At 58.8% G+C, this 16,189-nt stretch overlaps 1 protein-coding gene across 1 annotated transcript in view; it reads left to right on the top strand.

Moving 5' to 3' along the window:
• Positions 1–16,189, top strand: part of SREBF2 (sterol regulatory element binding transcription factor 2) — a 42,552-nt gene that overhangs the window by 21,368 nt on the left and 4,995 nt on the right. The window contains exons 2-12 of the mRNA XM_058673115.1: positions 3,536–3,973; positions 4,633–4,814; positions 5,821–5,967; positions 6,742–6,963; positions 7,709–7,823; positions 8,343–8,524; positions 9,750–9,942; positions 10,028–10,209; positions 11,685–11,958; positions 13,995–14,164; positions 15,120–15,288. Of these exons, the coding sequence (XP_058529098.1) occupies positions 3,536–3,973; positions 4,633–4,814; positions 5,821–5,967; positions 6,742–6,963; positions 7,709–7,823; positions 8,343–8,524; positions 9,750–9,942; positions 10,028–10,209; positions 11,685–11,958; positions 13,995–14,164; positions 15,120–15,288 (2,274 nt within the window). The remainder of the gene's footprint in view (positions 1–3,535; positions 3,974–4,632; positions 4,815–5,820; positions 5,968–6,741; positions 6,964–7,708; positions 7,824–8,342; positions 8,525–9,749; positions 9,943–10,027; positions 10,210–11,684; positions 11,959–13,994; positions 14,165–15,119; positions 15,289–16,189) is intronic.

Here is a 16,189-nt window from a genome sequence, read left to right as displayed (position 1 = left end):
CTGTGTTACCTAATCTACTCCCTGCGGTGCCAGTGTCCCATATGAATGCTGGTTCAAGTCCTGGTTGCTCCACCTCCAATCCAGCTCCCTGCTAATGGCCTAGAAAAAACAACGGATGGTGGCCCCAGTGCTTGGGCCCCGCCCCCCCCACGGGAGACCTGGAGGAAGCTCCCGGGTTCAGCTCCAACTTTGCAGCCATCTGGGGGAGTGAACCAGTGGCTGGGAGAAATCACTGTCTTTTTCAAAATAATAAGTAAATAAATATTTTGAGAAAAAGAGTGTGTGTGTGTGTGTGTGTGTGTGTGTTACTAAGCAAAGGGAGCCCAGTCACCATTCAATCAGTGTGATCCCAGCCTTGTAGAGCCATTTGAACGAACATGGAAATGTGCCATAGGAAGGTATCTGGCTTGGCACACGGGCAGTGTCTCCTCGGGGATGTGGGGGCACCTGACTGGCTGGCTGCCTTTGCTGTCTTCATTTAACCATTTCCTGGACATTTTCTGTACTGAATGTTACTTTTATGATACAAAAAATATATATATTCTAAAGCCTCCCTAACACAAAGTGAAACAAAATGTCAGTGTAAGGATCTTTGCAAACTCTTCTCCCTGTCCCCAAAGGGTGGGAGTTGCTGCTTCACGGAGATGTGGTCACCCCAGGGGGCCCTTGCAAAGTCTGAGCATACTTCCGGACACTTCTCTCTCTCCCTGGGACAGAAGGAGACTTCAGACACGCGGACATGAGGTCAGAGACTCCAATTTGGGAGACTTGTTTTTGGAATTTCCCACGCAGCCAGCTGGGCAGTTGCTTTGGAAGACGGCAGAGCTGTTTCCTGGAGCCCTGCTGGTTTTGTTAAGCAGGTTAGCCCTGCATGGAAGCAGTCGCCTGGCAGGGAGCGCCCCGCTCCTGGGAGTGTGTGGGCTGTGGCTGGAAGCAGAGGATCATTTTCCGAGCTCCGTAAAGCCCTGTGCCTTCTCCCAAGCCAGCATTTTCTGGGCTTCACGAGTCTCTGTGGAACTGAGAGCCCGCTTCCTGGCAGAGCACGTGTTCAGAGCGGGCAGCGGGAGGAGGCGTTAGGGCACCCGGGAGGGGCGGCTCCCTGTTAGAGACTGCAGCTGCTGCCCAGTTCCTCCCGGCTGACCCTGAGGCCCACGGGAGGGCCAGGATGCTCCTGTTCGCGAACGCTGGTCTTCACAGACCCCTCCCGTGCCACACAGCCGGAGCCTGGCTACGTGGCCCGCTGGACGTTGGTGTCTAGGAGCCTTCAGAGGGAGGGGTTAGTGTACAGGGTCACATTCCATCAGCTCACAGGTTCCTAACCTGCCCCGTGACCTTTGTGCCCCTGCTTGACCTTTACACAGCAGCCCATGGAGGGGGTTTTGAGGGCAGATCAGCAGGTGGAGTGCCTGTGTCACCAGGCAATCTGCATAAATCATTTTACTAATCCTCAGAGGCCAAGTGTGTGTCTTTCAAGCAGCCTCTGGGTGGCAGGGGCAGGTTCAGCCAGCCTGTTTGTAAATATTGCTTTTATATACTTGAAAGGCAGAGTGGCAAAGACAAAGAGACCTGCCATCCACTGGGTCACTCCCCAAATGGCCTCTAGGGTTGAGCTGGGCCAGGGCCAGGAGCCAGGTCCTCCATCCCAGTCCCCCATGTGGGTGCAAGGACCCAAGCACCTGGTCCACCCCCTCCCTTCCCAGGTGAATTAGCAGGGGACTGGGTGGAAAGTGTCACAGCACTGTGGACAGGATCACGGGCAGCTTGCCCCGCACCATGCCAGACCCTGAGCCGACCTTTGGAGACCCACACTGGCTCACCAGCCAGCACAGCCTCACCTTCTGCCCTTGTTGATGTCCCAGAGAATTGAGAATTCATGGGATTCCGGAAGGCTCAGCACATGATCCGGTAAACGTTGGTTGTAACAGTATGTTGCACTTGCAGTGTGTTAGCTCTGATGTGGGTTTCTTTGAAACTCCCTGCATTTGAGGGTGTTTCTTAGTTTTGCCCCTTGTAAGGAGCTGCAGTAGCTGGGCTGGGCTGCACTCCCTTTGGCCATCAGCACGTGTCTGCCTCCCATACACCACAGGTGGAGTGAGGGTAGCAATGCCCAAGCGCTGGCAGTTCAACCCTGTGCGGGGCTTCTGCCCTGCCCAGCAGCTGGAAACGGAATGAGCCTGGAAAATGCTGAGAGTGCCAGCAGGCCTCTACTCGTGATGCTCCGGACTCTTACTCGTACACACCCCCTCAGGCTCCAGGACCTGCGTGTGACTTGCTGAGCGCCGGCCAGAGATGGGCTCTGTTGTGTGCAGTGGCTTTTTGATACTGATGTCAACAAATTAGGGCATTGGGTGGCCTTGAGGATCTGGACCAGAAGGCCCACAATCCGCAAGTGGATGGAGGAGTGGGGAGGAATGTTGGGAACTGAAGTTCGGTAGGTTGTGGGCTGCAAGGCCCAAGAGTGGCCCTGGGGAGGGAGCTCAGCGGGACCTGGGAGAGGCCTGTGGGAACTCGGAGGTCCCCAGCATCTGAAGCGTGGTCCATGGGAGGAATAGAGTCCCCAGGTAGATACAGCCCCTGTGGGCATATCCCTCTTGGGACTCCTCACCTGGTGGGCAGGGGCACAGCCCAGGGAGTGCCACAGTGGGCCCGTAAGCCCACTGTGCCAGCTTGCTGTGCTATGGTGCCGTGGAACTGAGCTGCCAAGACTGGTGCTGGTTTTTGGCCGTGCCTGCCGAGCCGTGTGGCCGTGTAGGCTTCTTGCACGATGGGTTAGGGAGACCAGACCCGTGTCGTCTGCTGGGCTCTGGAGCCCTGGCCAGCGACTGTACCCTGTGCTTGCCTGTCTCCAGCTGCGTTGTGAGGTCCTACACTGACACCCCCGCACTGGCAGCTCCTGATAGCCATCTGGAAATTCGGTAGAGGAGATCTGGCAGACCAAGGCCCGGCAGGCCCCCAGGCCAAGCAGAGGGAGCACAGGGGATTTCCTAACCCACGTCTGCCCTGGCCTTTTACAGTTTTACAAAAAGGAAAATCTTGTACATCTGTTAAGGACGTGTCCCTGTATAACAAAAAGGTTAATTTTGCTGAATGTTTTAGGTTGAAGTTATTTTGTGGGTGTTGTATGCATGAAGTGCATTTGGATGAGGTAGAAGGAATTGGTGTGCCTTTTTTTTTTTTTTTCATTTTTATTCATAAGATTTACTGATGAGAGAGAGAAAGATTGTCCATCCACTGGTACACTCCCCAGACGGCTGCAGTGGCCAGAGCTGAGCTGATCCGAAGCTAGGAGCCAAGGCTTTCTTCCGGGTCTCTCACATGGGTACAGGTGTCCCAAGGCCTTGGGCTGTCCTCCGGTGCTGTCCATTAACGGAGCTGATCAGGAGTAGGGCAGCTGGGACTTGAACCAGTGCCCAAATGGGATGCTGGCACTACAGGTGAAGAAAAACCATTCGATATTTTGTGCCGCTGTTCTGAAGCAAGTTTGGAAGTCAACACTTGGGCGACCATGAAACGACTCCCTTTCCTTTGCCCACAGAAATGCTGCAGTTTGTCAGCAATCAGGTGGGAGAGTTCCCAGACCTGTTCTCCGAGCAGCTGTGCACCACCTTCTCAGGCAGCAGTGGCGGCGGCAGCGGCAGCAGCAGCAGCGGCAGCAGCGGCCGAGGCAGCAGTGCTGGCGCCATGGACCCCTCCGTGCCCCCGCGCTCCTTCAGCCAGGCCCCCTTACCTTCCTTCTCTTCGGCGGCCTCCTCCTCCCAGGCCCCTGCTCTGCAAGTGAAGGTCCCTGCCAGCACGGTTCCCACGCCTCCCAGGGCGGCGCCTGTCCTCCAGCCCCGCCCCCAGCCCGCGCCCCCAGCCCCTGCGCCCCTGCAGCAGACCGTCATGATCGCCCCGACCACGTTCAGCACCGCCCAGCAGACGCGGATCCTCCAGCAGCCCCTGATCTATCAGAACGCAGCCACCAGCTTCCAAGGTGAGGCCCCTGCCACCAGTGCGGGTGACCGTATTGGGAGCAGGCAGGCGCGTCCAGAGGCCTTGGTGGCCATCGTGTCTGCTCACGGATACCTCATCACTCTGGACATTGGGTGCACAGGCCAGCCTGGTAAACAGCCTCACAGGTGGCCAGTCCCTGCCCCCGCACTCACGGGCACATGTTGCCCAAGTCAGAGACAGGTGTGGTTTTTAAAAGTTCTAAAATTGGTTTTGTTTCTTTGAAAGTCAGAGAAAGAGGGAGACAGGATCTGACTGGGCAGAAGCCAGGAACCCAGAACTCACTCCGGCTCTCGGGTGGGAGTGCTGAGAACCCAAGGGTGGGAGCCCTCACCTGCCTCCTCCCAGGGCCAACGCTAGCGGGAAGCCAGGGTTAAAAGAGAGCCATAAGTTGAACAGGGCACGCTGGTGGTGGGCTGTGGACTTCCCAAGCAGCCACGTGGAAGTGGCGACAGACTGTTTATGGGCCCTAGAGGTGTGCTGATGAATGAATGCTCCGGGGCCTGGCTGCTGTGCTCCTTCTCTGGGCAGTGGGCACAGCCCTGTGAGGTGGCCGCTGGTAGACTCTCTCGGATTCGCCCTCGGTTCCCACTTGCAGCACACCCTGGGTGTCCTTGTGACTGGACTTTATCCTCTCCCAAGTCCTTCAGCCTCAAGTCCAAAGCCTGGTGACATCCTCCCAAGTCCAGCCGGTCACCATCCAGCAGCAGGTGCAGACGGTACAGGCTCAGCGGGTACTGACCCAGACCGCCAACGGAACGCTGCAGACGCTCGCCCCCGCCACTGTGCAGACGGTGGGCGCGCCCCAGGTGCAGCAGGTCCCGGTAGGCGCTGGTGAAGATCGAGGGGAGAGGGGTGGGGTGAGCAACAGAGAGGAGGGGTGGGCACTGGGCCTCAGGATGCCCCGGGAGCTGGCTGAGAGCCCTACAGACACATGGGCATCCACGTGCCCTCAGGAGAGAGGGCGCGCTCTCATTTAGACACACAGCCAGCATGAAACGGGAACAATACCCGTCAAACTGGTCCCTCTCACGTAACATTCTATTTTTATGATTTTCTGTTCTTCATATTTTCTACACTTGATGCTAAGCACGTTTTACTTTTTTGGGGGGAGCAGCATGTAGTATTTTTATAATCAGAACAAATGTTATGCCATGTGTCACAGTATGCTGTATTTTCCTACTAGCAGTCATTTGTCTTAAAAAAAAAAGTCTGCGGCCAGAGCTGAAGCGTGCCGGATTAAGCACTGCCTGCAATGCTGGTGTCCCATATGGACACCGGTTTGAGTCCTGGCTGCCCCACTTTCTTTCCAGCTCCCTACGGATGTGCCTGGGAAAGAAACGGAAGAGGCTCCTGGCTTCAGCCACTGTAGCCATTTGGGGAATGAATCCATGGATGGGAAACTCTCTTTTGTTTCTCTCCTTCTCTTTAACTCTTTTTCAAATAAATGGAATTTTGTTTTTGTTTTGTTTTAATCCAGTGGGGCTGACTGAGTTCTGGGCCTCTCTCTCCAGCCTGGGCCAGCTCTGTCTCGGGAACCTTGGGGGTGAGCTAGTGGCTGGGAGAGCTTTTCTGTCTGCCCCACTGCCTTTCCTATACATTTGTTAAAAATACAGGTTTATGTCCCCCCACGCCCCTGCACCCCTTACACAGGCTGTCCGCAGTGGCCAGCTTCCGAAACAGCTGCTGTAATATGCCCTGAGAAATGTTTTTTATTCTCAGTTTGATGAAAATTCTCTTTTTTGTACGTTCCATGCAGTCGGAAACAAACCCTAGGTCGGAAAGCGAAGCAACTTTGCTTTTCGCTACTTCCTCCCTCCCCCCATCCAGGTCCTGGTCCAGCCTCAGATCATCAAGACCGATTCCCTCGTCCTGACCACCCTTAAGACAGATGGCAGCCCCGTCATGGCCGCCGTCCAGAACCCGGCCCTCACCGCACTCACCGCCCCGATCCAGACGGCCGCCCTGCAAGTCCCGGTAAGAGCCGCCTGCCCTCCGCTGCCTTCCTGGGGGCTCCAAGTCCCTGCACGGTGTGGAGGGAGTGGGGCTGTAGAGGACGGCTCGGTCAAATCTAAATGTTCCCCGTCCTTCCTTTCATTTTCCCTGGATGCAGTGCCCCGGTGTGTGCGTGCCATGGGAGGGCCTGGGTTTGCCACACAATGGCTAGCACAGGGGCTTCAAGCCTTGTTGCTGATGGCGCTGGGGTCTGGGCAGGGATGTGGAGGGCACCACGTCCTTGAGCTGTTGGTGAGAGCAGCTGCCCCTGGCAGGAGAAGTCTGGTCAGATGAGATGCGGGCACAGGAGCCTCAATCTGCCCACAGCAGGGGATAAACTCGTTGTGGAGTTTGCATCCAGTGAAGCTGCGCCCAGCGTGAACCTGAAGAGCTGTGCCAGGGAGCGTGTTGAACCCGGGAAGCCTGTCCCAGCGGAGCTGCTGCTGAGGGCTGCATTTGTATAGGGGCCAAGAGGAGACAGAGCGTAGCTGTGCCGGCAGGAATGGGCCGGAACAGGAGGGAACTTTCTCAGGGCAAAAATCCATGCAGGGTTGTGCTGGCATTGTCGATGGCGGTTTTGGAAGAGCAGGCCCAGGTGACCTACTGAGGCAGCTGAGGCTTCTGAGGGTCTGGCTGAGCCCAGGTGGGCTTGCAGACAGCAGGAAGCGTCGCCTGGGGCTGCCGTGTGACCAGGGACACACAGGTTTGCGCAGACTGATGAAGGGGCGGTTCTGTCTGTTTATGTACTTCTTCTAGACCCTGGTGGGCAGCAACGGGACCATTCTGACCACAATGCCCGTGATGATGGGGCAGGACAAAGTGCCCATTAAGCAGGTGCCCGGGGGCGTCAAGCAGCTGGAGCCCCCCAAGGAAGGAGAGCGGCGGACAACTCACAACATCATTGAGAAGCGCTATCGCTCCTCTATCAACGACAAGATTATCGAGCTCAAGGACCTGGTCATGGGCACAGATGCCAAGGTGTGTCCTGGACAGGATGCCTCCAGGCATCCCCACCCATCTGCCCTGAAGGTCGGGAGTCCTGGGCCCAGGATGAGTGATGGCAAGACGAATGCCTTTGTCAAAAAGATAAAATCTCAGCAGCCTGATGGGGTGGCTGAGGGTGGGAAAGGCAGTCCTCCTCCATGCCCTGGAGCACTCCCAGGCCCCAGCGTCCAGCTGGAGGAAACCACCTGCCAGTCACAGGGCTGAGTGCACCCTGGAGTCAGCCTGTGGCATCACCAGCCTAGTTTTAGCCATGTTCTGGAGTGACCAACTGCAGTTTTGCCTTTGAGGGATGATAGGAAAGGTGGGGGTAGGGTGTTAGACCAGTAGCAGGCAGGACGCTGGTGTTCAGCAGGGGGAGGGCGGTTTCCTCCGTCTGTTCACCTTGGCCACTGTTTAGATGGGAGTCCTCCTTGGGGTCTATACCTGTGGACGGTGTCGACCTTGAGTCGACATGACAACTGTCCAGCCAGGCTTGGTGCTTTTGTCCATTCCTTTTCCTTAAAATGTGTTTTTGCTGCCAGGATTATCACAGCCAGCGGCAGTAATGTCAGTGTCTGTTGTCGGCGGAGTGGCCCTCAGTGCACACCTCTCTGTCAGTAGGGGAGGCTCAGAGATGGGGAGGGACTCATTGCAGGTGGCACAGCTGTCGGCAGGTGAGCCATGGCTCTGCCCTTCCCTGCCGCGGCCTCACCGCACTGTCCCGCGTCTTCCTGCTCAGATGCACAAGTCCGGCGTGCTGAGGAAAGCCATCGATTACATCAAATACCTGCAGCAGGTCAACCACAAGCTGCGCCAGGAGAACATGGTGTTGAAGCTGGCGAACCAGAAAAACAGTGAGTGTGCAGGGCAGGCCCCTGCTGGCGGCACGTCCAGCCCAGGAGGCCTCCGACAGCCGAGAGCGACAGAGTTGCAGGAAGCGGGAGAGGAGGGGAAAAGAGGAAGAACGCTTGGGTGTGCTGGTTCCCTCCCCAAGCAGTTGCAGGGCCGAAGCCGAGAGCCTGGAGCCCATCTGGGTCTCCCTCTGGGTGGCAGCGACCTAGGCACCTGAGCCAGGTGCATTCACAGGGAGCTGGGTTCAAAGCAGAGCGGCCAGACCTGGAACCTGTGCTCCCGACAGGTTCCCCAAGTGGCTGTAACAGCCAGGGCAGGGCCAGGCCAGAGCCAGGGCCCAGCATTCCATCCAGGTCTTCCAGCATGTATGTGGCTTGAGCTGTCGCTGTCTCCAGGAGCTGGATGGACAGCAGGGCAGCCAGGGCCCACACTAACACAGCAGGACGGAGGCAGGTGCCCCAGAGCAGCGGCCCAGGCCACTGCGCCCCAATGCCTGCCTCTCAGTGGGGTTTTCTTTGCAGAGCTCCTGAAGGGCATCGACCTAGGCAGTCTGGTGGACAGCGATGTGGACCTGAAGATGGACGGCTTTAACCAGAATGTCCTTCTGATGTCCCCTCCGGCCTCTGACTCGGGGTCCCAAGCTGGTTTCTCCCCCTACTCCATCGACTCTGAACCCGGAAGTCCCCTGTTGGATGATGCAAAGGTAAGCCCAGGCCCAGGCAGCCTCGTCCACCGGAGTGGGAGTGTGAAACCAGCCAGCTCCTAGCCAATAAAGTAAACCCCCCTGCAGTGTAACCGGTCCGCTGAGAGGCCCTTTTGGGAAGGAGCGAGTGCCGAGCCCAAAACTGAAGCCGGAGCTGCTTGCTGGCGGCGCCTCATTGCCCCCGTGGGCCCATGGTGGGCCTGGCAGGACCGTTCCGAGAGGCGTGGCTCTCGGTTGAGGACAAGGCTGCCTCTTTCTGGAAATGATTTCAATTTGCAGTGTAACAGATCACATTGCAACCAAGGGCTTTTAATCCTCAAAGAAAGCCCCTGGCGACTGCAACTTAATGGAATTAGTTAAAAGAAGTTCCGAGCCTAATGAGCATCCGGGAAGCCCGCGGAGACCCCTGGGTTCTGCGCCGCATTTTGATGTTGACGGTTTCTGGCAGCAAAAGCACAAACTTGCCTTCTGGTGTGCGTTTGTGACAAAGCTGTGCATCGTAGCATGTATTCAGGGTCACCAAGGAGGCACTGTCTTCGATGTAGTTCACAGATGTGACTGTTGGGTAACAACAGGCCGTGTGGCCCGTGAGGGGAATTAACCAAGGCTTCAGGCTCATCAGAGGACATGTTCAGATGGCTGCCCTAACATTCTTACAGGAGATATGCGGTGTGCGCCCTCAGGGCTGGAGGTGGGGCCCCTGCCTCTTCTCCCTCTGCTCCTTCCGTGGGACAGGCAGGCGCCCCTCCCCCAGAAAAGAATGGGCTGTGGTCGGGTTAGGGAGGTGAGCCATGATGCAATAAAGCACTCCCGCTGTAGACGCACAGCCCAGCAGTTTTCACAAATGTACGTGCCCACGTGACCTCAGCACAATACAAAGGCAGGCCCTTCTAAAGCCCCCTCCTACAGGCTGTGCAGGCGGGCGGCTCACACAGCCCTCTCAGCCTCAGACACCTGCCCATCCCCTCTTGGTCCCTTGGGACTCGGGGGCGGCAGTTCTCCACTGAGCTCAAGCTCTCAGCTAAGGAAAGTCACCCTCCACTCCCCTCGTCCTGGGAAATATGTCCTCGGCCGGCCAGGCAGCCTGCGGCCCGTGGATTGTGGTCTGCCCCATTCCCTCCTGGCTCGTTCCTGCCTCTCTCAGCAATCTGTTTCCCTGTGCGTGTGGACGGAAGTGGCCGTCCGAGCCCTGTGGGGCACATACCAACCTCCAGGCTGTTTGTAGGTCAAAGACGAGCCCGACTCGCCGCCCGTGGCACTGGGCATGGTGGACCGCTCTCGCATCCTGCTATGCTTCCTCACCTTCCTCTGCCTCTCCTTCAACCCTCTGACCTCCCTGCTACAGTGGGGCGGGACCCACGACACCAGCCAGCACAACCCCGCAGGTTCCAGCCGCACCATGCTCTCCTTGGAGTCAGGTAGGCAACTGGGCAGCGGGGCGGGAGGGGTCAGAGGGGCCCCTGTGGGGCATGCCTGTGTGCGTCACACCGGGCTCACCCCCAGATCCCGTGAGCTGGCTGGACTGGGTGATGCCGACGCTGCTCCTGTGGCTGGTGAACGGCGTGATCGTCCTCAGCGTCTTCGTGAAGCTGCTGGTCCATGGAGAACCGGTGGTCCGGCCACACTCACGCTCCTCTGTCACCTTCTGGAGGCACCGGCGACAGGCAGACTTGGACCTGGCCAGGGTGAGCTCTGCTGCCCACCCCGCACCTTCCTCCTCGGGTTCAGCCGAGAGCTCAGCAGCTCACGTGACGTCCTGGGTGAGGGAGCCTGCTCCTGAACCGCGCCAGGGCAGGGCAGGGCTCGTGCCTGGATGGTGGGTGATCCACTGGTCAGGATGTGACATGGGAACAGTCAAGCGGCGGGCGGCAGGGGACAACAGGGCCTCCGGCCCATGGCCCGGAGCCTGTTTTATGTTGAGGGCCGTTCGGGTGCTGTATAGAATCGTTAGCAGAAAAGTCAGCCTGTTGTAGGTTTACAGCGTTTGCAGTTTCACCTGCGCTTGCCTCGGCAGAGCAGGCCGTGTGATGTGCTGGCCTCCTCGGGCCCTCCGCAGGTGCCTGTAGCCCAGCGGAGCCGTGTGATACAGTGGACGTGTCTGAGTGTGAGATAGAGCGGCTGCTGAGGGCCCCACACTGGAGAGCGATTGGAACAGTAGCCAACTGAGGCCTTTATTCGAAGTCCTGAGAACCAGTGAAGGTTGACGAGCTGGGAGTCAGCTCAGGGGAATGTACTGGAACATTCCAGCCCAGCTCAAAGCACTGAAGGAGGAGTTTAGCATTTATGCCTCTGGAGGAACAAGAACCAGCACTTTGCTGCCGTCAGCTGCAGCCAAGGCTGTGGGTCCAAACGTAGTTGTGAGTGGGGCTGTGTCCTGGAGAGCAGCATCCCAGGCGGGTGCAAGGTGTGTGTTTCAGGAGCGGTGTTCTCATGGCTGTGTGGACAGTGTTGCAGGGAGGACCCATGTGCACAGAGCTGGGTTAGTTGCCCTTGAAATACACCAGGTGAGAGTTGAGGTGAGAGGGCCTGGAGTTTGAAGGGAGATGTGCCCCGGAGAGAGATGCGAGACCCAAGGTGGAAAGGAGGTGATGACGACGCTGAGGTGGACGCTGCTGGAAGCCTCGGTGGGCCAGCTGCCTGGCGTGCCAGGGCCCTGCAGAGGAGCAGGAGGCGGACAGCAGACTGTGAGCGGCAATCAGGGATGGGAGCAGAGCGTGGGAAGCTGCGTGCTTCGGTCATCCTTGAGATGGTCGTGCTGGAGACGGGCACCTTCAGCCACTTGCCCCTCATCACCCTGCATTCCCCAGGGCCGTGTGACTGGTCTGAGCTGGTGGGGCCTGCAGGAGAGGCCCCCAGTGCAGTGTCATGGACTACCCCTGGGAGCCCATCAGGCTGTCAGGATTGGCTCTGGCTTTGTCTGAAACCCTGGTTCTCCAAACTGCCAGAGCTGATCCCTAAGGGTTTGGATTCGGACTCACTCCCCAGGGTGTGCCTGAGACCTCCAGGCCCCAAAGGAGCGTGTGGAGCATGGTACACCCAACTAGGCAGTAGGGCTTGGAGGAAGTCCCCCCGATTGCCTTTATTAATTATGTATTCCTCAACCCCTGAGGAAAAGTCCAGCCCAGCCACCCTCACATCCCACCCTCCTGCCGCTCTGCAGGGGGATTTCGCAGCTGCCGCCACCAACCTGCAAACATGCCTGTCCGTTTTGGGCCGGGCACTGCCCGCCTCCCGCCTGGACCTGGCCTGCAGCCTGTCCTGGAACGTGATCCGCTACAGCCTGCAGAAACTGCGCCTGGTGCGCTGGCTGCTCAAGAAGGTGTGCCAGCACCGGTGGGCACCTGCCACCGCAGCCGGCTTCGAGGACGAAGCCAAGGCCAGCGCCCGGGACGCGGCCCTGGCCTACCACAGGCTGCACCAGCTGCACATCACAGGTAGGCCGCCTGCCCGCCCCAGCCCTGACGCCATCAAGAAAGGGCTCATCCTGTGGTTTGTGGGTTATGCGCATTCTTATGTCTGCACACGGAGGATGTGTCTGTAAGATTAGCTGGTGGCTTTCCCTTTGTGAAACTTAAATGGGAGAAGACTGAAGATTGATGGCATTTTAGATGCCATGAACTATAATCATTCAGCTCATTGGCGGAAGGGCAGAGTGGCTGGCGAGTGAGGGACGTCATGTAAGTGTTAGACCTGACGTGGGAGCTGGTGGCCCCAGGAGGAGGAAGCGTGCACTGTGCAGGAGATGTGCTTGCCAGCCAGACAGGGCCTGGCCCAGAGGGGGAGCCCCCCAGGGCACCCCACCCTCAAGCCCCATGGGGACTGGCAGTGCCTCAGGGAAGGGTGGCAGAAAGATGACGTATGTTAGAGTGTCTAGAGTTTACACAGCTCCCTCTGACGGCAGTTGGAAAATGGACCCACGAGGCTTAGGGCAGAATCAGGCCAAACAGGGGCCGATGCAGAGCCAAGATCAGAGAGGCCAAAAGGACGGCTGGGGGAGGGAGGATGAGAAGGTGGAGCCGACTGGGCTTGTGGCGAGGAAGGGGACCGGCTAACACTGTTCCTGGTTTCTTGCTTGGCACTTTGGGGTGGAGACTGCACTGCTGACAACAGGTGAGGACGCAGGAGGCAGAGCAGTTCCTGGGGAAGAGGCACAGAGCTTCAGTCTGAGCTGCCCCTGAGACACGAGGGGACGCGGGTAGCAGGCAGCTGGCTCCCCTGAGACACGCGGGCAGCGGGAGGTGGGCAGTGGGCAGCCGGCTCCCCTGAGACGCGAGAGGATGTGAGCAGTGGGCAGCGGCAGCCGGCTCCCCTGAGACACGAGGGGACATGGGCAATGGGCAGCAGGTGCAAGTGACAGCTGCGGGGGACACCCCCCGACCCCAGCTTGCCAAAGGTGGAGAGAGAGCTGCCTGAGGGGTACTTGGAGAAGTCTGAGAAGATGCTTGGGGTGGGAGGAGTGGGGCGCTTGCTGCTAAAGTGTCTGAGCAGATGAGGGCCAGGAGATAACCCTGGACATGACCCCAGAGAGGCATTGGCAGTGTCTACAGATGGCCAGGAGTTTTAGCCGACATGGAGTCGAGGCTGGTGGAGTGGTGATGGAGCTGGCAGTGGACCTGGCTGTGCAGTTGGGCCCCATGCACTCAGATAGTACCTTAGCAGGCCATCCAGCTGCTTGGAACCTTGGAGTGGCCGCGGGCCCCACACCAGGCCACCTGCCTCTCTCATGCCATAGACCTGCAGCTGGGCAGCCGTGCAGCTCCCAGCACCCCCTGGTCCAGGCCCTGTGCAAGGCACTCGGGACCAAGGGGTGTGAATGAGGTCCCTCACTGTTCCCTGCTTCTCCATCCCTCCTGGAGGAGACACACCAGCCCATAGGAACGAAGCCGGATACCAAGGCCTCCCTCTGGGTGGATGGGGCCTTCTGAGGGATGGCAGGAGACGTGGACTTGCCATTGCTGGACCCGGCACAGGCCCTCGGGAGGCTGCCAGCAACACCATGATGTCCCAGGAGTGCTGGGGTGGGTGGGCCCTTGGGCCTGTGCGGGGACGCTTTGTCCTTGGGCTGGAGGGTCACCTGAGATGAGCTCTGTGCAACTCCCGAGGGAAGGATACAGTGCATGTGCCCCAGCCGTCACCTGCTGGCCCTGTATCTGCCCAGCTCTCGTTGCCCAATTTACTTCACTAAAGGCATGCAAGTTCAAATTGGGATTTTCCTTGCTGTCCTGTTAAATGTTTGGTATCACAGATGCAGATGGTGTGAACCAACTGTGGCCCAGCTGGTGGTGTTGCTTGTTGCGCCCATGGGGCCGGTCCATGAGCTGGGAGGGAGGCAGGTGCACAGGGCCAGAGGTGCGGGGCGCATCCACATTGCTCTCCCTCCTCTGGTAAAGCTGCGCCTCCAGCTGCAGAGAGGAAGTGGGTGGTTTGCCTGAAAGGCCTGTCGACACTGGCTCTGCTTGGCCTGCCCTAGGGAAGCTCCCGGCCGGGTCTGCCTGCTCGGACGTCCACATGGCCCTGTGTGCCGTGAACCTGGCCGAGTGCGCCGAGGAGAAGATCCCGCCCAGCACTCTGGTTGAGATCCACCTGACTGCTGCCGTGGGGCTTAAGACCCGGTGTGGAGGCAAACTGGGCTTCCTGGCCGTGAGTACCATCCTGTGCCCGTCAGCAGGGCCCCTACCGCCACGCCCAGCTGAGAGCTGAGATGGCAAAATCGGGATGAGTGGGCATCTGTGAACACCCGGAGAAGAGTGAGGTTTGGGATCGACTGGGTGAGGGGAAAGAACCCCTCTGTGCTGGAGCCGGAGCCCGCCCGAGTGGGATGTGGCGGCTTTGTGTTTTTTGGTTTTTTTCTTGAGATTTATTCATTTAGTTAAAAGTCAAAGTTACAGGAAGAGAGGGGAGGTCAAAACTCTTCCTTCTGCTGGTCCATTCCCCGAATGGCTGCAATGGGCAGAGCCGAGCTGATCTGAAACCATGTGCCTCATTCAGGGTTTCCCATGTGGGTGTGGGGGCCCACGTCCCTAGACATCCTTTGCTGTTTTTCTGGGCCACCTGCAGGGAGCTAGATCAGGTGGGTCCTCCACGGGAGTGGCAAGGGCCCAGATCCTTAACCTGTTACTGCCGACTCCCAGAGGAGCAGGAGGCAGAGCTGGGGCTCAAGCCCTCCTGCATTGCGTAGTCATCTAGACACGGCCCAGGTGCCACTCAGCCCTTGTGCCTGTTACCACGACCCTGCCCCTCCCTCTCCCGACAGGAACTATGCTAAACTCTTTCCAATTAAAACGGAAGGAAAAAAAGTCCCAGGATCCAAGGCCAGTATGGCAGGCTGCCAAGCCTTCACCACCCCCAGTGCAGGGTGCCAACTGGTGGGTGCCAACTGGTGGCAGACCCGGCAGGACAGGATGCAGCAAGGGCTCGTGGGTGCCTGCCACCTCACCTACTGCCTGGCCTGGCCTGGCTTAGCCTGCTGACTGTCCCCTAAGCTACTTGCCCTCATGGCAAAGGACTACCTTCTGCCCGGCCCCTGTCTGTGCTCCCCGTGGGCTTCGGCTAGCCTGCTTCCACATGGGTGTCACCCAGTCCTGTCCCTCCACAGAGCTACTTCCTCAGTCGAGCCCAGAGCCTTTGTGGCCCCGAGCACAATGCGGTGCCTGATTCCTTACGCTGGCTCTGCCACCCGCTGGGCCAGAAATTTTTCATGGAGCGGAGCTGGTCGGTGAAGTCTGCCGCCAAGGAGAGTCTGTACTGCGCCCAAAGGAACCCAGGTGAGCGTGCATGGCGCGGCTGTGCCGGGCAGGAGGGAGCCGCCGGGGCTCCAGATACCTGTCGAGGCCTCTTGCAGTCTGCGTGTTTGTGAGAAGCAAGGTCGAGCCCTCGAGGCCTGGCTGGCTCTGCTGGCTCAGCAGCTCTCTAGAGCTGCCCTCCTCAGTGGTCACAGATGGCGAAGGAGTGCCATGTCCTTAGCCCTGTTCTGGGTGATCCATAGACACTGGAGGTGGCAGGGGCTCCCCGAGCAGTGACAGGGACAGGGCTGCAGGCACTGGGAAGAGGTACAGTTCTCCGTGCCCACCACTTGATGGTGATCGGAGTGGACCCACCTGGCCTCGCAGCTCTGGGGCTGGTTGGTCAGCGTGGATGCTGACTCGGTGCTTGGCGGCTCTCCCTACCCGGCACCACTTTCCCACAAGCCCTGCGGAGCGTCAGACGTGACAGGCACTGTCCTGTCTCAGTCTGACTTCAGTGCTTGTTAGGATCCACGGGAGCATGTGGAGGTGTCCACGGCCAACTCCCGCTGCCCCAGCTTCTGTGCCTCATGCCCGGAAGTTGTGCTGAGGTGTCCCTCATCCTGCTTAATCACACTGAGGCCTCTGTGTCTCCCCCACGGGAAGGAGGGGAACAGCTGCCAGCTCTGGTTAGGGCCTGCCAGCGGGAGGGCACAGCCACAATATCGTGAGGCCCATGCTCTGACCCGTCCAGGTGGGTGGTTCCGGGTCCCAGGGCGAGGCTCTGGACAAGCACAGGACTGACTAGTTTTCCACTGTGCTGAACACAGCAGCCATCCCCACCCCGGCCCTGAGACAGGGTAGCTGCCAACCTTCCCTGGTGAGGCCTGTGGCCACTGCCGCCCCACGTGACCTTCATGTATACTCTGAGCACTGGTGGCCA

This window comes from Ochotona princeps, chromosome 15, assembly GCF_030435755.1.
Source record: "Ochotona princeps isolate mOchPri1 chromosome 15, mOchPri1.hap1, whole genome shotgun sequence".
Taxonomy (NCBI): domain Eukaryota; kingdom Metazoa; phylum Chordata; class Mammalia; order Lagomorpha; family Ochotonidae; genus Ochotona; species Ochotona princeps.
This window is presented reverse-complemented; position numbering and strand designations above follow the sequence as displayed.